At 48.8% G+C, this 24,942-nt stretch overlaps 1 protein-coding gene across 1 annotated transcript in view; it reads right to left on the reverse strand.

Annotated features, from left to right (window-relative positions):
• LOC135906042 (collagen alpha-5(IV) chain-like) overlaps nucleotides 1-24,942 on the reverse strand; it is a 105,807-nt gene that overhangs the window by 5,991 nt on the left and 74,874 nt on the right. Inside the window, exons 34-39 of the mRNA XM_065437188.2 lie at nucleotides 18,928-19,116; nucleotides 17,955-18,085; nucleotides 16,266-16,410; nucleotides 13,938-14,165; nucleotides 3,133-3,345; nucleotides 2,599-2,804 (exon numbers count right to left, since the gene is read on the reverse strand). Coding sequence (XP_065293260.1) covers nucleotides 2,599-2,804; nucleotides 3,133-3,345; nucleotides 13,938-14,165; nucleotides 16,266-16,410; nucleotides 17,955-18,085; nucleotides 18,928-19,116 — 1,112 coding nt within the window. The remainder of the gene's footprint in view (nucleotides 1-2,598; nucleotides 2,805-3,132; nucleotides 3,346-13,937; nucleotides 14,166-16,265; nucleotides 16,411-17,954; nucleotides 18,086-18,927; nucleotides 19,117-24,942) is intronic.

Genomic DNA, 24,942 nt, shown 5'->3' on the forward strand with positions numbered 1-24,942 from the left:
GTCAGCACTATTGACGTTAAACAGAGTTTGGAATCTGTTTTTACCACAAGCAGCTCAACTTACTTTATTATTGTGACACATTAAAAAAAAAATCTTTCTTTCACTATTTGCTTGATAATGTAAGAATCTTATGGAGAGGTATCATTTTGCAGTCTATTTTTTATACTGGCAACCCACTGGGCATTAGCGCACTGTCTTCCTGATATGGTTGACAAACATGCACAACCTGCTGTCGTTTGTGAACCCACACTTGAATGAGTATGTTCTGTCAGCCAGTTCTGTCATTCTGTCAAAATGAGTAGTTCTGTCAGCTGGCGTCGGAAATTTCGATTCGACGCCACTTTGTTTAGAAAATCGAATTTACAGTATCTTCATTTTTGTTCCCGAGACTGCCACCGAGAGACTCCCCTTGCAGATGTACCCAGAGTGACTTTTCTCGGAGGTTTCGAAATACGCGCGCGATGCTCGCATGCTGATCGCGCGGACGTGATGTCGTCTTCGCGATTGGACGGGCCGCGCTCTGCCGCGCGCCCTGTTTGGTCTTACTTTCGTGCTTCGGAAGGCCTATTTCGATTTTTTTCTTCCCTTTTCGTGCCGTTATGTTCCGCATATACTCCGAATGCGATAACATCGCTCCCCTCGCGCCGTAGGCTGTGGGCGAGAGGAAAGCGTGCAAAGGTGAGCTGGGAAGGACGATGGCTTGAGGCATCGAATGTTTAAGGTCGTGTGATTAAGCGCGCGCCCTGTGAGGGGGGGGGGGGGGGGGGGGGGCTTCAGGCGACATGCGTCTCCTCATAGCCTAGCCATGGCTGCGCATGTCAACGAGCCGAAATTGCTGGTGGCTTCATGCGTACAATTTTTCCGTGTGCCTAGTTTTGGAGGTTGCATAATCTCAATTTTCAGAGACGTGTTGAAGCGAGAGGCAGCGTGAAGTGTTTACTATTCGCTGTTGGCACCCGTCATCACGCCAGCGTTGTGACGGCGAATGCTCGCGGTCATCGAGTGAGAGCTATTCAGGTTTGCCTGCGCGCAAGTGACTCCATGCGAATACTGCAACTCATACGGCTCATAAAACTGCAAACCTTAGTTCGTGAATTTGTTTGCTATCGCTATCAAAGCTTCGCCTTTCGGGCGACATTGCAACTGCTTTTCTCTTTCTTTACCGCGACCGGCTTTGAAGTGTTAGATGAGTGGTGCCCCCCCCCCCCCCCCTAAAAAAAAGATTTAGTATATCTGGGTGCACTTTTAAGAGCTAGAGTTGGTACATTTTAATGGACCGAGATGTGGTCGTTATATGCGAATATGTGGTTATAGCTTATCTGGGATTGTTATATAAGTGGTGGTAAACCGACTACCAAGAAAAGGAATGGAATGGAAATAATATACTTAAGTAAACATTCGAACACCAAGTGTAAAAGAATTGTTGGGAATATTGAGAAGGGCTGCTTTGTGAAGCACCCACCAACTACGTGGCTTATAAAAATTTTTGCTCTATGGAAACGTCTGTAGGGTGTGCTTGCGTGCATTTTATTTTATGGTACTTTCGTGTTCATATCAGTTGGCGCAGGACAGGCGAAATTGGAGATCGCAGGGAGATGGCCTTCATCCTGCAGTGGACATAAAATAGGCTGCTGCTGCTGATGATGACTCGTGTTCATATCTTCATGCCATGATTTCTGTTTCCTGCGTCACCTAACAGTGTGATTGCATGGTTCACACTGAGTACGGCTCTTTGGGCCCGTACATACTGTAAGTCATAAACATAACTTTGAGAAAAAAAAAAACAGTAGTGTGGGTTAGATATAGAACATCGGTAGAACTAGAGGTACTGAGGTTATGCAATTTGTAGAACGTGGTCTGTTTTTAGTGACAGATTAGGTGCCAATGTAAGGCTAGCAGAGAATTAAGAAATTTGCGGGTATGTGGTACAGTTTGCTACAGGACAGGGGTTGGGGATATCTGGTAGAGCTCATCATCCTGCAAGGGCTTAAAGTAGGCTGACGACGTTAATGGTGATGACACATCGTGGCATTCCGAGCATCTGCGCATTTGTTGCTTTGGTGTGGCAGACTGAGGCATTGAGAGGTTATTTACTGCTTGCGGACATTCATTGGGAAAGCTGTCTGATAGAAGTATGCAGATTCGAACAGTTTTTGGTTATATTGCATGACTGCAAAATCGTGCTTGATCTGTATTGAGATTACGAGAAAGTAAAATGCCAGGTGCAGGTGCAGGGCTTTGATTTTGTTCTGTAGCCTGCGATATCTCCTGGAATAGAAATGGGTGCGGAGCGAAGGTAATCTTGAGCTAGTAAGAGTGTTAATTTTGTTTATAGGGAATGCTTAATATTAATGTCTGTATTAATCAGTATTAGAAGTTTTAGACATTACATTTACAAGCTTTAAAAGCTCGGTTACGAGTACAGCGCTGGTATTAATACTGTAAACTCGCGGTGGTGCCATTGTTTGGGAGTCGCAGTACATATCCGATCGCAGAACAGCATGGATACTCGGCACGTATTTGATTTCGTAAGGGAACATTGCGCTCTGCGTGGTGCTCTAACTCGGGGGCGCGGATTGCGTTTATAGGTTCACATACTTGGGTGGAAGACTCGCAGACACTGCATCGGCTGATGTATTTCTGGATGTCTCTTCCCACAATTGGTGTCATTGCCATAGGCATTGGTTCTGGAGTGCTGAGCCAGTAGCTGTAGTCGTTCCTTGATGCAAAGTTGCAAACATTATTCAGGCTGCAGAACAGGAACGGCATCGTGCTGAATCTCCGCAAGCAGCTTCCGGCGCTTCCTGAAATTTTTAGATTGAAAGCAATCAGGGTGGTTTGCAACGTGGATGTCTAGCTTACTGCCCTTAAATTGAATTTTATGACAGCCTGTAGCTGCCGACAAGTATGTGCGAAAGCACTTAATCTCGGGAAACACTTTCAAGCGACTACGTGGGCACCGGTACGGAGGACGAAGTTTAAACACCTGGAGCACCGACCGCAGGCCATTGTGAAAAGGCAAATAAACATCTATACGGCCGTATAACTGCAGGCCACCCACAGTACGTCCAGATCGAGTTCACATTATTCGGTTTCTGTGAGCCGACGACAATAACTAGAAATGAAACTCACCCAAGTCTTGGCCATGGGCTTTCTCATCGCCGAGTATGTAGAGGAGAGAATAGCCAGACCAGAGCGGATGGGTGCCTCTGGGACATTCCGGAACTCGTGACGTCTGACTGTGCCTGGTGAAAAAGTAGCCTCGAGACCTGGCGGGACCACCCGAAGGACCACGATTTCCTGGACGTCCCGGTGTGCCTGGCTGACCGGGGTACCCTGGCAGCCCTGTTGGAAAGCGTGCGCTGATGTAGTTGAGTGTCTAATAGACAGTTAAGCGGTGTTTCGTTATTCGGCGAGTAGCCAATATGCAGCCAATAAATTGAAGTCTTCTGTTCAGAATGCGTGCACCAGGAGAAATGGAGTTAGCGGGTAGGCAAGGAATTAAATCGATATTTTCCACCACTTCCCACGCGCGCGTCCTTCAGTCGAGACAGTAGGACGTGCTGACTAAACATTTACACGTAACTGTGCCTGCAGCTTCATGTAAAAATTCCTTCCGAGAGAAATTATATTAGTGGAACGCTGCGTGCTATTCCTATAGCCATCAGTGTTTCTTTAACGTTTCTAAGCGGAAGAGTTGTATTTATTTATTTATTTGCCTACGTCTGCTGTTTTCGGCCTATTTTCATGAAATACCTCTCCATTGCTCCCAAGTACAAGTTCTGCTTAGAACAATTTTGCCGTGATGGCGACCGTTTCAGTCTTAACGTGAGCAAACTTCATACCTCCTATGTGATAGCAATGATCATCTTCCAGATAATGACGCCTGTGAATAGCCTCCAAAGCTGCCCGATGCGCGTGGGCGTAGTTCATTAAGGAGCGTCCTTTAAAGCTGGCTTCTCCACAATAAGAGACATGGCGAGAAGAAGCTCGCTCATTCTTTTCCTTTTACAGGCGGTGATAATCTGCATATGGGAAGGATACCTGATAGTGTGGATAACAGAGGACGTTACCATAGAAGCAGTAAGCGTCGTTATAAGCAGCAACTAGAAACAAGACGTATTAAACGGGATTGATCCTGGGCAGCTCCCTCTAATAACATAAGAGAAAGAAGAAACTTTATAGAAAAGAGCACACGAGCGTAGGTAGCTCTTCCGCTGTGCAATGGGTGGTCCCCTCAGTCCAGGAGCCCAGAGGCCTTAGCTGCCCTTTTCGCTCGTTTGACCAGGATGAGCTGGTCCGCCGGGCTGGAGCTGGACAGCGCTTCCTCCCATAGCCGTGTGGTGGGGTGCGTTGCGGGTGTGAGCTGTGGTGTGCTTGCACAATCCCATACCATGTGGCAAAAGCGTCGCGCATTGATCGCAGTGTGGGCATATATAGGAACACAGCGCAGGTTGTGTGGCGTGTTAGAGAGAGATAAAACTTTATTATGTCCTTGATGGGGTCTAGGGGTGGCGGGGGTCGGGAGACTAACCCCCAGTGCCCCCCTTCCTCAGACGGCGGCCAGTTCTTGCTTTCTGGCGGCGTCTTCGGCCATCTGGACAGCCCAGAGCTGCTCCTCTGGGTCCAAGCTGAGCCAGCAAAGTCTCCCACTGCTCGGCCGTAGTTATGATGCGTGTGTTAGTGCGGTAGGTGTTGGTGGGTGAGGATTTGGGGCATTGCCAGATAATGTGATCGAGGTAAGCGCGGGCCTCGCACGCTTTGCAGAGTGGGGAGTATGCATCAGGGTAAATGCGGTTGTATAGCACGGGGTTCGGGATAGTTCGCGTCTGAAGGAGTCGCCAAGTGGTGGATTGAGATTTATTCAGTGTTTTGTGTGCTGGGGGGTATAGCGTAACCGTTCTCTGCGGTAGTGGAGGAGAATTTCTCTGAACGTGACCATTCGGTCCCACGCGTGACCGCGATGCAGAACAGAGGGCTGTTCAGGATCGGAAGACTCGGGAGAAGGATGATGCATCCGGTGTGCGAGAGTTCGGGCGGCATCATGGGCGGCTTCGTTTCCAGCCAGACCCGAGTGACCAGGGGCCCAGATGACCTGGACGCGGCGTTGCCTTGGGGAGGAGTGCCAGAGAGTATATTTTGCGCTTGGTGCGCTATCAGTGTTCTTGTGTAGTTGCGAATGGCCGTTTTTGAATCGCTGATGATGCATTGTGCATTGATAGCCGCGTAGGCCAAAGCGATGGCCGTTTCTTCTTTGGGCTGCGTGGTGAGTATTGATGCGGCTGCAGCGAGGTGGTACTGCGAGCCCGCGACTACGACGACCGCCATGGCGTTTTGGTTGGAGTATTCCGCTGTGTCCACGCAGGCTACGTCAGCGGCTTGGTCGTAGCGCTTTTGTAGTTGTTTAGCTCTTTCTGCACGTCGCTCCGGATTGTGTTAGGGTGTATATTGCGAGGTATGGGCGGGATAACTAGCTGAGCGCGAATGTTTGGAGGGACGGGTACTTTTGGTTCGAATTGGGTGGTGTAGGTTATGCCTAGGGTGCCTAGAATGTGCCTGCCTGTGGTGGAATTGGCGAGTCGTTTGTATTGGCTAATACGCTGCGCTTCAATAAGCTCGTCTATGGTGTTGTGAATGCCGAGGACGTCCAGTTTCTCGTTAGAGGTGGGGATGGGAAGATGTAGGGCTTGTTTATAGGCCCTCTTGATCATGGTATTGAGTTTGAGCTTGTCATTTGTATTGAGGCTAAGGTACGGGGCGACATAGGTGATCGTGCTCAAGGCGTAGGTGGTTACCAGGTGTATAAGGTTGTTTTATTTCATGCCGTGATGTCGATTTGCGATGCGTGCAATGAGGCGAGTGGTTTGGTGTACATGAGTATCTAATTGCTTGAGTATCTCCGTGTTTCTGCCGTTTTGATGGATGCGTAAGCCAAGGATACGGATGCTAGGTACAGTAGGTATGCGTTGCTGGTGCACGTGGATTTCTGTCTCGGGCGGGTGAGGGTCTGGACGCCGACCTCCCCAATTAGGCTTGTATAGAAGGAGCTCCGATTTCTGTGGGGAGCACGCCAGGTCGCGCGGTTCTACGTATGCAACGACCTCGTTGATGGCTTGCTGCAGCGTGTCTTGGATGTCCCCATCGCTGCCCCTGGTGACCCACAGGGTGATATCGTCTGCGTAGAGGCTATGCTTGAGGTTGGGGATGCTAGCTAATGCAGGCGGTAGTCCGAGCAAAGCCACGTTAAACAGAAAAGGGGACAGAACCGATCCTCGCGGCGTGCCTTTGCTGCCGAAGTGAATAATTGGCGACTGCAACCCTCCGATGGTAATGGTGGCCGTGCGACCTGTAAGGAAATTCTTCACGTAGTTGTATGTTCGATGTCCAACCTGGAGTTGTGCCAGTTGGCTCAGTATGGCCTCATGCGTGACGTTATCGAAGGCCTTGGTTAGGTCTAGCTCCAAGATAGCTCTGGTGTCTAGCCTGGAGCTTTTATTGCCATCGATAATTTGGTGCTTGAGCTGAATCATGATATCTTGAGCAGAAAGTTTTGGGCGGAAGCCAACCATGGTATTGGGGACAGTGTGCATTTTTGTCAGTGTGCTGGTCTTCCGTACGGAATATCCCAGACGTTTCAAGACGCAGCGTCCCGCTATTGTGCGTTGTAGTCTTTCTTTCTGGCTTACCAGGTGGGCTTCTACGATTTCCCGTGCGTTGTTGTACACTCCCGATTCCTCAAGGCGAAATGTAGCCGTTCCGGGTGGGAGTCCGAGCGCTTGGTTATACGCCTTGCATATCAGCCGGTCGAGTACCTCCACTTCCGCAGTGCTGAAATTTAAATATGGTGCCGAGTACGCAATGAGGCTCACGATCAGAGCCTGCACTAGTCTGATCAGGTCCTGTTCCTTGAGTCCCCTCTTCCTGCTGGTAATTTGTTGCATCATGCGCAAGACCTCCGTGGTCGTGTATTGTAGCTCCTGTATGGCGTATCCTCCACCCCCCGTCTTTTTGTCAGTGTGCGCCGAGGATGCGAAGTCTGTCCACCTTGAGGATTTCTCTAGGACCTATTCACAGGTGGATGGCTGGTGCCTGGCTTGTTGATCGTCGTCGTGAGAGCTCCTCGATTATGAGCTCCAACTTCTTCGGCGCTCATTGCAGTCTGCATGTCTCAGCGTATCTAGCTACGATGTCCACTGCCTCCTGCAGTGCCTCTTGTTATCCTATGGACCCTCCGACCATCCATATCGTGATATCGCCTGCATACAAGGCATGTCTTTCTTATCGCCGGTGTCTTCTCGAGTTGGGATGGGAGTTTCATCATAATCACGTTGAAAAGTGTCGGCGACAGCACTGCTCCTTGTGGCGTTCCTCTATTAGGTGTGTCTACTCGCTTTGACCTCACATTTACCAGCCTTATGGTGAATGTAAGATCTGTGAAATTAGGAAGGAAGCGCTGGAGAAAGTTCTGCTCATCACTGGATCCTCGCAAGCCGCTGTCACGTATTTGGCATGTAGTCAGGAGCCTACGTTTCCCCCCACAAGACAGGTACCCTTTCAGTGCTCTGGCCCTTTACCAACGCCGCAATGATGTAGAGGTAGCGGACGACTTCTGCAAAATGATTGTGGGCACAACTCAACCAGCCTCTATCCAATCCGAAGTTTTCGCGCCACCTTCCTCAAGTGACCACTACGACTTGCTCTTTACGATGCCCGAATTAGAGGCTGCTCTTGCGTCGTGTCGGCATTCATCTGCTCCTGGCCCTGACGGGATCTCGTACTCGTCTCTGTCTCACCTTGGCAGGGCTGGTCGCACTGCACTGCTCAATTATTACAACGACACATGGGTCTCCGGTATTGTTCCGCAGCAGTGGAAGATCAGCCGCCTGGTTGCTCTCTTGAAGCCTGGAAAGACTCCTTATGAGCTTACCTCATACCGCCCAGTTGCATTAGCCAGCTGTGTTGGCAAAGTTATGGAACGAATGGTCCTGGCGAGGCTCGAATGGTTTCTGGAAAGAAATGATCTTTATCCGAACATGATGACCGGTTTTCGGCGGGGTCGTTCTTCAATTGACAGCGTCATTGACCTCGTTACGACAGTGGAACATGAAAAACGTCAACGCCGACTCGTCGCCGCTGTTTTCTTAGATATCAAAGGGGCCTACGACAACATCCTTCATGAAGCCATTCTCGATGCCCTAGATGACTTGGGTATTGGCGGCCGGCTCTACCTGTGGATTGTGAGCTACCTCAGCGGCCGTTTCGTTTACATGTCCACGCCTGACGGAGACACTAACCGTCATCAGGTATGCCGCGGAGTTCCTCAGGGAGGGGTTCTCAGCCCAACATTATTTAATGTGGCACTGATTGGCCTGGTGGGTGAGCTTCCACCTCACATCCACATCAGTGCATATGCAGATGACATCTGCATCTGGGCTTCTGGTACAACACGCCCACAACTACGTGCGAAATTACAACGGGCTGTGTCATCTACTTCACGATACATACGGCGTCAGGGTTTGTGCTTAGCTGCCGAAAAATGTGCTGTGGTTGCATTCACGCGCAAATCCGTCTGCCGCTACCCGATCTCCATTAACGGTGTCATATTGCCGTATGTCTCCCACCACAGATTCTTGGGCATTATCATTGACCGCGATTTGTCATGGACGAGGCATGTTAACATGTTGAAGCAAAAACTTAATCTGTTTTGCCATGTTCTTCGCTTCGCAACAGGCATGAAATGGGGCCCCACGGAAGGCTCATTACTAAGACTTTATCAGTCTCTTTTCGTGGGCTACATTCGATACAGCCTTCCGATACTCTCAAACTTGAGCATTTCCTGCTTACGGACATTAGAGAGCGTCCAAGCGCAGGCACTCAAAATATGCCTCGGGTTGCCACGGCGTGCCTCCAACAAAGGCACAATTGAGGAAGCCCACGTATGCCCATTACCGATATACCTGTCCCACGAACCACTTCGTGTGTATTTACGCTTACTGACACGACACCATTGCCATCCATTGACGTCGGTTCTACATGAGCGTCCGGAAAGCAGTTTCACAAGTGCACTCCGCTGCCATCTACCCCACATAACAACAGGCTATGCCCTTCCATATCACCCCGTCAAACCACCATGGGTGATGGTTCAACCTTCCGTGTGCGTACATGTCCCCGGCATACTAAAGAAATCATTGGTTCCCGTCAGTGGACTACAACAACTTGCTCTCGCGTACATCTGGTCAGAATACCAGACATATGTTCATGTGTACACAGACGGCTCCGTGTCACCTAAGGCATCGACAGCAGCTGTGGTGATACCAGCCCAACAGATGACTCGAGGTTTCATACTCGACCATAATTCAACATCAACCGCTGCAGAGCTTGTGGCTATTCGGGAAGCGATTCGCCACATCTGCGGGGAAAGACCTCAAGAATGGTGCATTTTCACGGACTCAAAACCCGCGCTGCAAATTTTGGGATGCTTCCTGCGCCACACCGCATATCAGGTTCTGGCCCTGCAGATCACCGAGCTGCTTTCATACGCTCAAGAAAAACACCACCGCGTAGTGTTCCAATGGATCCCGGGACACTGTGGGCTCAACGGTAATGAGATGGCCGATGCTGCAGCAAGGCGCGCCCTCAGCAATGGCCTGCGAACTGCAGTGCCATTCTCCAGACCGGACATCACATGCCTCCTGTCGGAATTATTGAGGAGTGCGACGAGGAGATACTGGGCCCAGCCAGACGCTCGTCACGTCCGCCTTAAAAGCCTGGATCCCGATATGAAATTTCCAATTCTGCGTGGAATTCCACGCCCTCATACATGCCTGATACACCGACTGCGATTAGGCGTCGCCTTCACGCGCAAATATTTGCACATTATTGGACGGACAGACTCCCCGGACTGTTCAGTGTGTGGCGTGGTAGAGTCTATAGAACATGTGCTCGTGGTGTGCCCTGAGTATGCGCGAGAAAGACTGACATTGGCAGGTACATTGAGACAATTACACAATGGACCACTGTCAGAGGACCTCTTACTAGGCGCGTGGCCACAGAGTTGGCAGACGACAGAGACAATGCGTGCACTGTCACGTTTCCTATGTGACACGGGCCTGGACTCACGCCTGTGATATTAGTTGTTTAATGTGTCAATCACCTCGTTCCTCCCATTATCATCCCCCATTGTGACCCTTTTTCTTCCCCTCTTCCCCTTCCCTTACGTAGAGTAGCAGGCCAGATGCTCCATTATCCGGCCGACCTCTCTACATTTTCCATTCATTAAACTACCTCTCTGTGAGGAAAGCCCTCACGTAATTGTAAGTTCGTCGGCCGGAATTCCTGTTACTGAGATTGGCTAGTATGGCTTCGTGCCCCACGTTGTCAAAGGCCCTCTTTAGGTCTAGTGCAAGAATTGCTTTCAGGCAGCCACGGCGTTGCTGCTTTCAGTACTTCCTCTTTGAGCTCCAGAAGCGCGTCTTGCGTTGACAAGTTGGGTCGAAAGCCAAACATCGTGTACGGCATCAGTTGACCTTCTTCGAGATGGGTCTGTAGCCTGTCTAAAATCACGCGTTCGATTGGTTTACTGAGGCAAGATGTTAGCGAAATGGGTCTTAGGTTCTCCAGGCAGGGCGTTTTACCCGGCTTTGGTGTCAGCATAATATCCGCATGCTTGAATTCCGGGGGTAAGGTCCCTGTGCTCCAGCGTATATTGAAGAGTTCCAGTATTGCCTGCATGATTACATCGTCCAGGTCACGTAGCAATTTGGTGATTCCATCCTTGCCAGGGGTGGTGTTTCGAGTAAGTTGCGATCGCTCGCATCAGCTCGGAACGCGCTATAGGTCCCGGTCTAGGTCGAGCTCGCTGTTTTCCATTCCGTCGTAGTCTGCCGCGGGCTCTGCACTGGACGTGGTTCTGCTCTTGGCCTTGGTTCCTCACTTGGACCTGGATCTGCTGCCGCCTCGTTATTGCGATGCCGCCCTGGATCTGGAGTGGGCTTGAGATGGGGATCGCTGTTTGCGGCCCTTGCTTGGTTGTTCCATCGTCACGTCATGATGCCGTCACGTCACGCTATACTTGGACCAACGATTCCATTGGCAAGCATGACGCGACGTAAACGTCGGCGCCACCATTAGAGTGTTTTTATATTAATGAAACTCTAAGCAATTCTGTAAGCGCTGTTGTTTACGTGTCAGCTTGACTGTAGGGCTGTCGGTCCAACTACAACCTGACGCCAAAGCGCCGAGTGTGCACGCGTTGTGTCGTCTACAGGGGCGGACTGACCTGTATGTTTAGATTTCGACACCTGTGTTGAGCCGCGGGCGCCATCAGGACATTGTTGTTGCTGCTGTGCGCCCATTGGCTGTGCCACTCGACGCAGCGTGCGGTTGCGCGCCGCGCATTGTGAGCGCTCATGATAGTCGTAGAGTCCAGCAGCGGTGAATTCACGTCAACGCAAATAAGGCGCGGCGGCAGTGGTGAAAGGCAGTGGGCGTGCGCAGAAAGTCGAGAAACAACAAAAAATGGTAGTGTTTAATTTTTCATACATGGTCAACGGCTATGTCGGTGAGATAAACTCAAATGCTGTTAAATACAACTTCGGTTTGTTCCCTTTGTTTCACTCTGCGCCGGGCGCTACAGTCAGGGACGCGTTTTATCTTCTTCTTTTCTCTTTTCTTTTTTGTTGGAAGGCGCAATAGCCGTTCGTTTCCACGTTTTGCCCGCAGTCTTTGCGTGCTTTGTCATATATACAGTAATAGAATTTTGCACATATACTCTTTACTGTGTGTATGGTGCAATTATCTGCGTTTGTTGCTACTATATCTGGTACAACATATGAAAAAAGAGCGAGCATTTCCGAAGGTGTCTGAAATTTGACCATTCAGAACTGTCATTCTCTATAGGGTCTAGGCGCATTCTAACTCGTTAATTGCACTGTAGAGTAACAATTAAAGTCAAATTAACTAAGAAATTGCGCGATAACCCTTTAAGGGGATTAGGAGTGTCAGGAGATAACTCTTTCAGGAGCACGTTAAGGAAAATGTACACTAAAAAACTAAGTTAAATCGTGGGGTTTTACGGGCCATAACCGCGATCTGATTATGAGGCACGCCTTAATGGGGGACTCCGGATTAATTTTGACCACCTGGGTTCCTTTAACGTGCACCTAAATCTTAGTGCACGGGTGTTTTTGCATTTCGCCCCCATCGAAATGCGGCCGCTATAGCCGGGATTCGATCCCACGACCTCGTCCTTAGCAGCGCACCACCAAAGCCACTAAGCAACCACGGCGGGTCACACGAAAATGAACGTTGAACTGTTCTTAACCGTCTTTAAAAAAAGAAGAAGAAAAGGAATAGAACGTGCATAATAACGAACCGTGCTTCTCAGAAACAATTGAGTTGATTGAGCTCTATAATCGCTTGTCGAGAACCATATAAAGCCAACGGAGATTGAAGCCAAGTAACGCATAGGGGAAATGAACTATCTCTTTAATTGAATTGGCGACTTAATTAGATATGAGAATTGTATTTGCCACGATATTTTAATCAGTAAAGAAATCAACGGGCGTGGAGCATAAAAGAACTTTGCCTCTTGTGGGAGCCGAACCCACAACCTCTGCTTAACGCATTCGGTGCCCTTCTGAACGGCTGTTCCTTTGCTCATTTTCTTGGTTTTCATGTATACGTGTTTATGTTGAAACCTAATTATGAAGCACAACCCCCGGTAACACTTACCAGCAGATGATTAATACTTATGATTAACACCTATAATGGATAAAAATTTAATTAAAAAAGATACAGTTTTTGAGGTGTACTTCGTGTTCCTCTCTGATAATAGCAACCTATCAGAGTGCACCCATTTCCTCGGACCTGCAGGTTGCGCTCCTGTTATTAACGCAGCCTGCAGCGCTTAACCTAACTTATCACTGTGATCATTATGACAGGAAGCATGCCAAAGTTTTGCAGCATTCAAGAGGCCAAAGCGGCTAACGGCTCAAAATTTCTGCCGGAATTTAAGGTGATTCATGGAGGCGAAATATTCAGCAGTAAAGCCACCTGCTGCATATTTTCATGCCAGGCTCACATCCGCACGTCACGAGTAAGCGTTGTATGAAAACGAATTATAGTATTTCTTTCCATATTGCTCACGCACGTACCGTCAGTATAAATTCATACGCGAACAGGAAAAAAGAAAAGAAAAAACCAAAACTGATCAGAATGCCTGTCAGTTACGCCTAATTGCGGAAGCCTGCTATGTGCAGTCCCTCCGTATGCAGCCAGTTTTTAAGCATAGCATCCCGGACCGCACCAGGACGAATCTTCCTTCCACTGCGAGGCTTTTCTTTCGTGGAAACCGAAGGGGTTCCCTTTGTAGCAATTGCTACGATTGGGTGAATGTCTAATTTTCCCTTTATTAAGCATAGCATAATCCGAAATGTACGTTTCGTATCCTCAATTAAGGCTCTGTTACAAATGTAGGCAAACCCGTGGAAATGCAAGAACGCATTGTAGTCGTTGTCGACTTGTTCGCGTTTGAACTTACGCTGGTGGTGACTTACGATGGTGGTGGAGTCTAAACGTGATTGACTAAGAATTACGAGGCACACGACGCCAGCGCACGCGTGACTCATGAAAAAATGACCGTTATAGATACCGGTTCAAATGCATCGTTAAACGCATATATGCACGAACGTACGCAGTTTTCTCGGCTCAAAACGACGATGCGCGCCGTCGTGGTTCGCCGAGGACGTTTCGAGTGGGTCACCTCGAGCGAACGTACGGGGCTGCTGACCATGATTCGCGCCTCCGGCGTCAAAGCAAGCGAAGGGAAGCCTCGAGGGAAATCCGTTTCCATTGAAAGGGACTCTCTCACTCAGCGCATCAAAAGCAGTGACACCAGGAGCATTGCATGCGCAGCCAATGGTGCTCAAAAGACCTGCCTTGGAATCCTTCGTCACCCGGGAGACCTCGAGGGCCGGAGTAGCCTGGAGGCCCCGGAAATCCCGGAAGCCCGTAGTCTCCCGGTTCGCCGTTGACTCCCGGGAAGCCTTGGTCGCCGGGAGGGCCTGGCAATCCGTTGGCGCCTGGGTAGCCTCTGTCTCCTTGGATACCCGGCGGCATCTGCCTTTGCTGGCTCGGAGAGGAGCTGCCACGTACTCCTTTAGCACCTGCACGTTTCATTAAACGGCCACGCAATTTAGAGTTAGCGTGTGGTGGGCATTGCTTTTATTTAATGACCAAGTGGAACAGCCGTCACCAACATACGGCGAGAAATGCTCCGCTATTCATTTTCCTCTCAATGAAGAAAACTAATGATAACAAGTTCCCTTGGCGCCGGGAGGGATGGCGTGTTCAAACGCACAACCGAAACAAAAAACAAACAAAAATATTTTTGAGCCTGTGTTTTCAAGCCACAGTAATATTGATCTGTTCAAGCTTTCGCTGTATTGCTTTGTAATAGAAAATACAAATTTGGTGCCCAAAAGGTGGGCTTCTCAGACACTACGTACTCGGTCATGCAGAAAGGCTTGTTTCGACGAGCTAAGCAACGCGCCATTAAATTCTACAACACGTTTTCTGTGATGATCGTGAGTACACAAATAGAGTAGAAGAATTATACCGAGTATTATTTTATTAATCGGTGCCAAAAGTTTCTCGCATTAAGTTTTATCGAAGCCTGACGACTGTATATTCTATCGGCTCGACGTGCATTCGTATATACGAGTAATTAAGACATACGGGGTGATCATCTTTAAAAGTTATGGAATTTTAAAAATCGTCTGTTGCAGCTAACATAATTCTACTCTTTGAGCTCGATTGTTCATAGAGGCGGATATTACTTTCACGAGAAATCAAAACATATGTTCAACCAATTAACAAAAGTTTGCTAATTAACTTCCTTATTAATTACTTTACGGCACATATTGCAATTTACGAATTGTAGCCGGAGAGTTTGTTAGGCGTATCCATATGGAATCGATTTCCATGATGACACCTGTTTGATGATATGCGCCATCAAACTCGCCGTAAAAGTGCATTGTTACACTTACTTTCTTAACAAAACGCTCTTTCATGTATTGAAGCACAAAAGTGGCTTCTTATGATAGGGAACTCCAACGTATTTCGTCCGAAACTTTGGGCAATAATATATCGAAACTGGTGTCATCCTGGAAATTCAAGTGGATACGCGATATCAACTCATTGGCTACAATGCTTAACCTGCAATATGTGCCGTAACTTAATTAATGAAGAAATTAATTAGTGAATTTTTGGTAATGAGTTGATAATCTGTTTCGATTTCCCGTGCTAGTAATGTCCGCCTCTTCGAATAATCTAGCTCAACGATAGGAATTATGCGATTTGCCACAGGAGATCGTTAAAAATTTTGCAATGCTTAAAAAATGATCACCCTGTATGTGTTGCTCGATTAGTTTCAGATGAAGAATGCGAGAGGGATGAATAATGCTAGAGGCAAGTTTCCGTTTTCTTGCTTGTAGATTTCATTGCATTACGAGTGCGTAAAGTTGGAGGAAGTAAGTCTTCTGGGACAAGTTTAAGGTTTTTTATAAGGCTTACTGCTCTGGCAGCGACACAGACCACCCTGAGCTACGTATCGCACGCCTAAGTATGCTAGTAAAATTACATAACGTACAAACGGTACATACAGCAACATAGCCGAAATGTAGAAGTGCACTAAAACGCTGCTTTCCGCGATCTATATGTTTAGCACTTCAACAATGTTCTTCAGTGCGAAAATATGTGTGGATCCATTAGTAAGAGTCGCCGGGCCTCAGCATAGAAATCGAGGAGGTATAGGGCATGAAATAGTGATTTTTTAAACGAGTTGAATACTGATGGCAGCGAATATAATACGAACCGAACAGTGATGACACCGAATTCGATACCATCAAGTTTAATAATACGTAATGACACCACTGCTCTCGACATAATAGAATATAGCAGTTATTCGAATAAGAGAATATTCAATTCGTCATAAGAACTTATCGCATATGTCTTTGGACAACCATAATAAAAAAAATATGTTCGACTTTTCTTCCATGGTCTTATCTAGAATCACTCCGACACACCTTCAATATCATTCTTAGCGTTTTCTTTTTCTTTTTGCAGCCGATGTGCCGCATTAGTACTGCTCAATATTACACACAACCATTGCACGCAGACGCGTAGTAAGTGCCACAAGAAAGCATTTGCTTTCGCTGTGCTTGGTACTACTAGTTCCAATTATTTGCAACGAAGTAAGCACTTGCCTTTTGTTCCGTTTATTCCGGGCCTTCCAGAGGGTCCGGGAAAGCCGGATTCACCTCTCGCGCCTTTGAGTCCAGGGAAACCGGGGAATCCCGATTCTCCAGGCGCCCCCTTTTCACCCTTGTAGCCTCGCCGACCGTCTTGTCCCTGAGTAGAGAGGGACACTCGTGAATGTGAACACCAGTGAGCTGGTGTTCTCTATTATGTACGCCATTGGCTTGCAGCATACATACCCCCCTCCCAAAGTGCAAGTAGATGTACACACGCACACTTATACACACAGACACATGCTGTATTTATATGTGTTTTAAAAAAAAATCAGTCATATCATAACATTTATTTTCATTCTAGCCGCATTTTTGACCATTTGAACGAATACGATTGGGTGCATTAGTTTAACTGCCGCCGTAGTGGGTAACCGAGTGATCTGCATCTCTGAAAGTGGCGCCGGACGTGCTTGGTAGATGAGGCGCTGGAGGGGCAGGCGTGCAGGGGTTGAGCAGCGAATACTTGGTTCCCACAGCATTGTGTACAGAATGTTCGTCGCCCTTGCAGACGAGGAGGTAGGGTTCTCTGACGCCATTCGAGTTATGATACTAGTAACGCGTTTGGAGCAATCAGAAGTGTAGAGACCGCGCATGCGCAACAGTGCACAGGTGTATGTGTGCAAACTGCTGAGTGCAATTGGGGATTACGGCATAAGCGGCTCCCTACCATATCCAAAACGCTGTTGTATACATTACAAATCACTTTAATGCCAGACAGACACCATATACCGTATAAACTCGTGTAACGGCCGTACCCGTGTAAGGGCCGCACCCCCAACTTGGCAGCCTAAAATTTGGGAAAGATATTTCAACAGAGAAGCAATCGCGTTCGGTGCCCCGATGCCGCCCGCGAGCATCGGCGAATTTTCGCGCGCTGCGCCCTGAGGGTGTGGGCAAGATCTGAGGTGTGCTCGCTGGATCGGCCGGCAACTTTTGACCAGCAGGTTCGGTCCCGTGTAAGAGCCACACCTTGTCAAAATGGCAAAAAAAAAAAGTGCGACCCTTGCACAAGTCTATACGGTATGTAAAATATCTTTTATTTTGTGTAAAACGCAAATGGACATCGGGTGGTTAGGGTGTTAAAAATGTTTGATGCTGACTTTAGAATGTCACTGAACTAGGGTCCTGAAAGTGTTGGCTACGATCTGCAGAGCCTAGATGTGAGAAGATGGAGAAGTGCAATTCGGCACAGTTGATCTGTTCGAGTGGAAAGTGAGCGGCGTCGATGAGCATACAGGGAACGAGTGATTGTTAATTTCTGCAGTTGAAAGCTACATTCAACGACAATCCCCCAAATTCGTATTTCCAGTTTTGTTTAAAACTGGCGGCAATGCAGATTCGCGTGTTTTTGTTGCGTGCTGCTCTTTTCTTTCAGTTATTTCGGCTAGTTTTATTCTTGACTGAATCATATAATCTTCGGAATCTATCCTGCATGTCCGCGAATGTCATCACAGTGGCATGCAGAGAGATCTGCTCAGAATAGTATTTTATTGTTTGTTGTTAAATGACGCGCATAAGCAACGCAGCAAGAATTCAAGTTATATAGCCGGCTTGCATTCGACTTCAATGACACCACCCTTAACATATGGATGAGAACCTAGCTCTGTTCTTGGAGAAAAAAGGAAATTATAGGCGATAGCGTACCCTGGCCCCTGGTATTCCCGGCAAACCAGGAACGACAGGTCCCGGCAAGCCTGAATCTCCTCGGCTGCCCTTTAATCCATCGTTGCCGGGGTAGCCATGCTTTCCCTGAAGTCCGTCTAGACCAGGGGTGCCTGTCGTCAATTAACGAAGAACGTGCATCAGTTTCATTCACGCGAACGAAACATCGTGGGCCTCTCGGCTTCCTACCCTTCTTGGTTTCAGAAGTTTTCACCAAAACCCTTCCCAGTCACAGCCTTTAATATGTTATCTTTACCCAGCCTACATCATGACTAGTATCTCGGCTTGTTGGCCCCTTAGGTAGTGCAAGAGGGTTGACCAGACAGCCTCCTGTTCCCACCAACTTCGGCCGTGCTCCACGTATATAGAGCACAGCTGTGACCCTGATACAATTATCCGAATACGTCCTATTTCTCAAGTTAATACCCTAAAACTGTAGGTTGCAACTTGTCTTGTAGATTTGAAATATCCGTGCAAAAGTATTGTATAAGGAGTAGTATGCCTGTTGCTGTACACGTCAACGGGCAGCACCACACGCCACAAGCAGAAATTATCGCGTGTGGTGAACTACGTCACTTGCTTTCCGACATTGCGAAAATAAAGTGTTTTAACTGGCTAAGCTCGGCGCTCGCCGGAGCGCCCTTCATATCATCATTAAGCCATGGCCAAGAACATGAAGTCAATGTATACAACCTATAGAAAGAAAGAAAAAGAGAAAGAAGAGAAAGGCCGTGATCGGTCGTTGTCTATTACATCTATCTTTCCTTTTTCTTTCTTTTTCTTTTTGTTTTCTTTTCCAAGGGTGCGTGCGTTCTTACAATTGACTTGGATTCCTCTATGATATGACCCTTTTGGATTATTCGTTGATTAGCAAATTGCTTACCGACTGTCGCTGACTAGATGCGCGCGAAGTACTTGCGTTGACAGACGAGTATAACGTTAATGGGAACGTCACCTGGAAGGCCGCTCAGTCCTGTGTCTCCTTGTTCGCCTTTGAAGCCAATCGGGGCGACACCTGGGTAGCCGGGCGGTCCGTCTGGTCCTGGAAGTCCTGGTTGTCCTGCTTCACCTTTGAGTCCCGGAATACCGGGGAAACCGGGCGGTCCGGGGTCGCCTTCGTCTCCTTTCGGTCCCGGGTAGACGTCTGCGAGCGCGATGCACGAACCAAGGTTACACCCCCAGCACGGGCTCTTTCTCTGGCACCAATTTTTCTGAGCGGCAGTTTATAGCGCTTCACGCGCTTTCTCCTGCGGTCATTAGGTTGTGCCCGTAAAACAGGCATCGTCGGCTGCCTATAGCTCTAACCATTTTACTTTCTGTAACAGAAAGTGTACCGACTTTTAAAAGAACGAAAGGACAAACTTACTTGCTGTTTTTTTTTCCTTAAAAAATGAAACTTCTGTGAGATCAACCGTATTTGCACGAATATAAGGCGTGATAGACGTTTGACAACTAAAACAAATAAGAAGAAATACTCTTATTATAACGCGAACTATAACAAAGCATAACGCAATTGCAGCATGATACCCGATCTTCTATACAGCGATGTGCGTCGGCACGGGACCACCTGCGCTGGTGACAGCGCTTTTGCGGGCAGAAATCCTACGCTATTTTAGCCATGATATCACGCGAGAAGCAGAGATCATGCACATACATTTCAATGTGAAACGTGGACATCGTTTAGCGCGATGCTACTTTTTTTTTCCAAGTATGGTCCATATCTACGGGATGCTGCGTGGGCACGCGTAATAGCGACAGCAGATCGCTGCGTTTTCCTAGATGAGCCCGCGATGCTATTTTTCTTTTCAAAGTATGGCTTTCAATAAGAGCGTCGGCCTTCCTATATTTCAGCCAGAGCGAGTAGTCCATATATACAGGATGCTGCGTGGGCTCGCATAATAGCGACAGCAGATTGTTGCGTTTTCCTAGATGAGCCCGCGATGCTATTTTTCGTTTCCATGTATGGCTTTCAATAAGAGCGTCGGCCTTCCAATACCTCAGGCAGAGCGAGTAGTCCATATCTACGGGATGCTGCGCGGGCACGCATAATAGCGACAGCAGATCGCTGCGTTTTCCTAGATGAGCCCGCGCGGGCGTGCATCTTAGTAACAGATCGCGCTTGTCCCATTTTCCTGTTGTTGCGATCCTCTTTCCTTAATGACCATCGTCGAATCTCCAGCGCATGCGCGTGTCGCGAACGGAGGTGTCGCAGTGGAGCGCCAGGTCGTGATGACCAGCGTAGCTGGGTTTGGCGGTCTGGCAGGCGAGGCAAGAGTGGACCGACTGGCGAACATCGGTGTTAGTTCTCGGCCAGACGTACCGCTGTGTAACGATGGGCGAGATGAGACGTACCGCTGTGTAATGGGCGAGATGCAGCCGCTGACATGCCACAAGAGTGGGCCATGAACAAACGGACGAGGAACGAGTTGCAGACGGAATAAACGGGGGAGGGGTCACGCAGCGCTTGCAGCTCAGGGTCTTTCATCTGTGCCCTAGACGTTCCCAGTCCACAGCAGATGTAGAAGTTCATGATTACATTGCGCTTAGTGTTACACTGATTCACAGTGATTACACTTAGTGTTACACTATTACACATCAGTGTAACACTAAGCCAAATATAATCATGAACGTCCACCAACTAGCCCCGTTCATTGCTTTACTAAAAGATGTAAAAGTGCCGAGGGAGGTGATGCGTGAAAGTGCGTCAGCTGCCTCGTTGTCGTGCCTTTGAGGTGCCGGATATCTGGTGTGAACTCCGATATATAGGCCAGTTGACGAAGTTCACGTGCGACGCACTTGGAAGAGTTCGTACGGAAAACATAGATGCTTATGATCGGTTAGAACGTGAAATCGCTGGCCCTCCAAGAAACGCTGGAAGTGCTAGATAGTGGAGTAGATGGCGAGTAGCTCACGGCCGAAAACGCTGTCAAAGAGTCTCGGCAGGTTGGCGCTTCCGAGAGAAGATGCCCAGTGGGTGCCACTCGGAGTTGATTTTCTGTTGGAGAACAGCGCCGATGGCCACGCTGGACGCATCTGCCGTGATGCGAGCAGGCACTTAAGTCCTCGGATGGATGAGCAGTACCGAATCGACGACGCCTTGTTTAGCAACCCTGAAAGCAGCTTGAGCTTCGGGAGACCAGGAAATCGCGGATGAGGAGCCCTTGGTGTACGAAGAAGGTTAGTCAGCGGGTGCAGAAGCTCAGCGCTGTGCGGAATAAAGCGTCGGGAGAAATTCACTAAGCCAAGGAACTCACGCAGCTGACGTAAGGTAGTGGGTGCTGGGAAGTCTCTTACGGCCTGGACGTGAGACAGCAATGAATCAATACCCAGCGCCGAAATGTGGTGGCCCAGAAACTCGAGCTCGGAAGACCCGAAGACGCATTTCTCGGGGTTGACAACCAGGCCAAATTGTTCAAAGTCTTGAAAGAGTTTCCGCAGAGGACGCTCATGATTTTGTGGAGGGGCCTCGCGACGAGCATGTCGTCGATGTAGGCAAACACAGCAGTGAGGCCGCGTGTTAGCTCGGCATTGAATCTTTGAAACGTTTGAGCTGCGTTGCGTAGCCCAAAGGGCATGTACACATGCTCAAACAGGCCGAAGGGTGTAGTAATGGCCGCCTTCGGGACATCGGCAGGCTCAACGGGGATTTGGTGATACGCCTTGACAAGGTCCACTTTGCTAAAGATCGTGCATGCTTCCAAGTGGCCTCTGAAATCTTGCATGTGTCGAAGGGGATAACTATACGAGGTCTGTTAGAAAAGTATCCGGCTTATTTTTTTTTTTTTTGCGAACACCTGATGGATGCGAAACAAGCGCGCTTGCATTAGCCGACCTTGAACCTTCGTGTGCATGCGCGAATTTTTTCTCGACTGCCGATAGCGTCAGTCGCTGGGACGCAACGTTTGAGTGAGGTAGTGCGCGGTGCTCTGGTTGGTTTTTTATTGCAAGGAAAATGGCGGAGCGACTGGAGCAGCGCTACTGCATCAAATTTCGCCAGAAACTGGGCGACGACCAAGTGGAATCCGTTCGGAAGATTCAGACCGGTTTAAAGACAGCCGCACATCGGTGGAGAGCGAGCCACACTCCGGTCGGCCATCAACATGCCGAAATGACCAGGTAATTGCCGAAGTGAACGCTGTGGTGATGCGGGAACGTCGTGTGACTATCCGAGAAATTGCGGAAGAGGTGGGCATCAGCACTTTTTCTGCACATTCCATTATGACCGAAGATTTGGCCATGAAGAGAGTTGCGGCGAAATTCGTGCCGAAGTTGCTCACGGTAGAGCAAAAGCAACTTCGTGTTGAAGTATAACAGGACATGCTGGATTCCACAAACAGTGATTCCGAATTCATGAACACCATAATCACTGGTGACGAGCCTTGGGTGTACGTGTACGATCCGGAAACCAAATCCGAGTCGTCACAGTGGAAGCATTCCACGTCACAAAGACCAAAGAAGTACGCACCACAGGGTCAAACAATCACCAAAGAGTACTACAGGGATGTCCTCCGTCGCCTACGTGATGCTGTGCGGCGTAAGAGATCGGAGTTGTGGTCAACAGGAAATTGGCGCATCCATCACGACAATGCTCCTGTACATTCCTTGCACTTGATTCAGACCTTTTTTAGTGAAAAACCAGACTCCTGTAGTTCAACAGGCTCCTTACTCTCCTAATATGGCCCCCTGCGACTTCTGGCTGTTTCCCAAAATCAACAGGCTATTGAAAGGAGCGCGATTTCAAACAAGAGAGGACATTATCGCTGCAACGACAGCTGAGCTAAACTCCATTCCGAAAGAGGCCATCTCGGAATGCTTCGAACAATGGCAGCACCGCTGGGTGAAGTGTGTCGAGTTCCAAGGAGACAACTTTGAGGGTGATTAGGTTTCCAACGCTCCAGTTATGCCAGTTTTTTTTTTCTTCGGCCAAAGGTTGTATACCTTTCTAACAGACCTTGTACATCATGGACTGTGTGAGCGTTGAGCACCCGGCAGTAGCCGCACGGACGCCAGTCACCCGGTTCTGTCCTGGGCACCAGATGGAATGGGGAGACCCAAGCCTTGGAAGAAGGGTGAATTATACCCAGCTGTAATCAAGTGAATTCCCGTGTAGCCATCGCCAGTTGCGTTTTCATCCGGGCCACCACTGTCGCGGACTGAGGTGTCGCAGCGGAGAGCCAGATCAAGAGGACCAGCGTAGCAGGCTTCTAGAACACCATTGCGCGTGCCGCGTGCTAGCACGTCGAGCACGCGCCGCCCAACTTTTTTTTCGTCGCTATTCGCAGCCGGCACCAAGGCGCCGGCCGAGAGCGCCTATACTGGCGGCGTCCGTGGGCGCTGCATGCATATGTGTACTTCCTAAGACAACGGTCCCAACCATCAGTCTCAGTGACGCGGCCCTTGGCTCCCTTGCAGGCTGCCTAGACTTCCCATGTGGCCCGTTTCACTTTGGCCCCTTCCACCTGACAATGTGCCTGAGCGATAATCAGCAGCCTTTTTAAAGCGAAGCTTTCTTTGCCACTTCCTTCGACTTTGCCACTGCTGCTGTGGCTGCTGCTGCTAAGCAAATTGTCAAACAAACGGTGCCGGGGGGGTCAGATGTATACATGACAAGAGCGAGTCAGAGAGGAACGGTGACGCTAGAAACTCGTTTTCACCCCACGTCGAATGTGCACAATGCCCTCTGGAGCTCCCTGGCTGTAATTATCCTTGACTCCCCTCAGAAGCATTGCAGAAACGTGCGAGTCCACAAGGGACGTAGGAAGGAGGAAGGACAAGAGGCAGTTCCCATAAAAGAGAGTGGGGGGGGGATGTAGTTTGAGAAGGCAAGGTGAGAAGAAGGTAACGTGAAAAGACCCTACTGCTACAAGACGGTGGTTGCGGGGAAACTGGATAAGCTCAAGTTCAAGGTACGGTACAGTAAGTTGCTGCTATTTCTTAAAGACAAACACCTTGCAAATATGTCAAGCGGACAAACTACACAGGGCGTGCAGAAGCAGAGCCGCATTAGTTAGCGCACCGCAGGGTCCAGGCGACACTACGGAAGCGGTCGACCGTCAAATCAACACTTCTGTGCCCGCCGCGGTAGCTTTGCGGCTATGGCATTGCTAAAGGCCGTGGATTTGATCCTAACCGCAGCAGCCTCATTTCGACGGGGGTGAAATAAAAAACGCCCATGCGCTTTGGTTTAGGCACATATAAAAGAACACCACGGTGCCAAAATTAACCAGGAGTGTGCCACTACGGCCTGCCTCATAACTGACTGTGGTTTTGGTACGTACAGCCCCATAATCCAATTCAAGTTTAATACTTCTGCCACAATGCGATTTGCCATGTGAGGGAATGACTACGCTCAACCCTCTTAGAGGTTATGAAATATGGCGCACAACAACGCCTCCAGCAAACACCTTCCCCTGTGTGTTCTATGTACTACCCGGCCAAAAGCAGTGGTGCACGCAAGGTAACGTTTAACATCAACTCACCGCTACCGTGTTAGACTACACGTTGAAAAAAATTTAGCTTTAGCCGTCAACATCACCGCTAATTATCGTCAATCAAAGCATCCAGCACTGAAACCTTCGCCTACATCGTTTCCCACAGTGCGTGGGATCTGTATAATTTTACTCCTCGAAACGCCTTGCTGCGGTTCGCGAGGAGCTGTGTGCCATGTATTCGGCCCGGTGCCAGACTGCAGTTCGTGACCCTTGCCTAAAAATGTTGCCTTGAATAAAAAAAAAAAGCCTCATTCGCATGGCGGCTGAGCTCGCCCCATCTTGAAGCGCGAAAGGCTTTCTTTTCGATATATTTGAAAGAGCGATCCGAGTGTAACTAGAAGCTCTTGTTCAAGCTGGAAATCGCGCGAAAATAAATTTAGTGTATAATTGAATTACACCTTTTGCCTGTTACCTTAATACAGGCCGACATTTACGAGGGGAGGGGCAAAAAGAAAGAAAATAAAGAAAGAATCCTAGCT

Source organism: Dermacentor albipictus, chromosome 1 (genome assembly GCF_038994185.2).
Source record: "Dermacentor albipictus isolate Rhodes 1998 colony chromosome 1, USDA_Dalb.pri_finalv2, whole genome shotgun sequence".
Classification (NCBI taxonomy): domain Eukaryota; kingdom Metazoa; phylum Arthropoda; class Arachnida; order Ixodida; family Ixodidae; genus Dermacentor; species Dermacentor albipictus.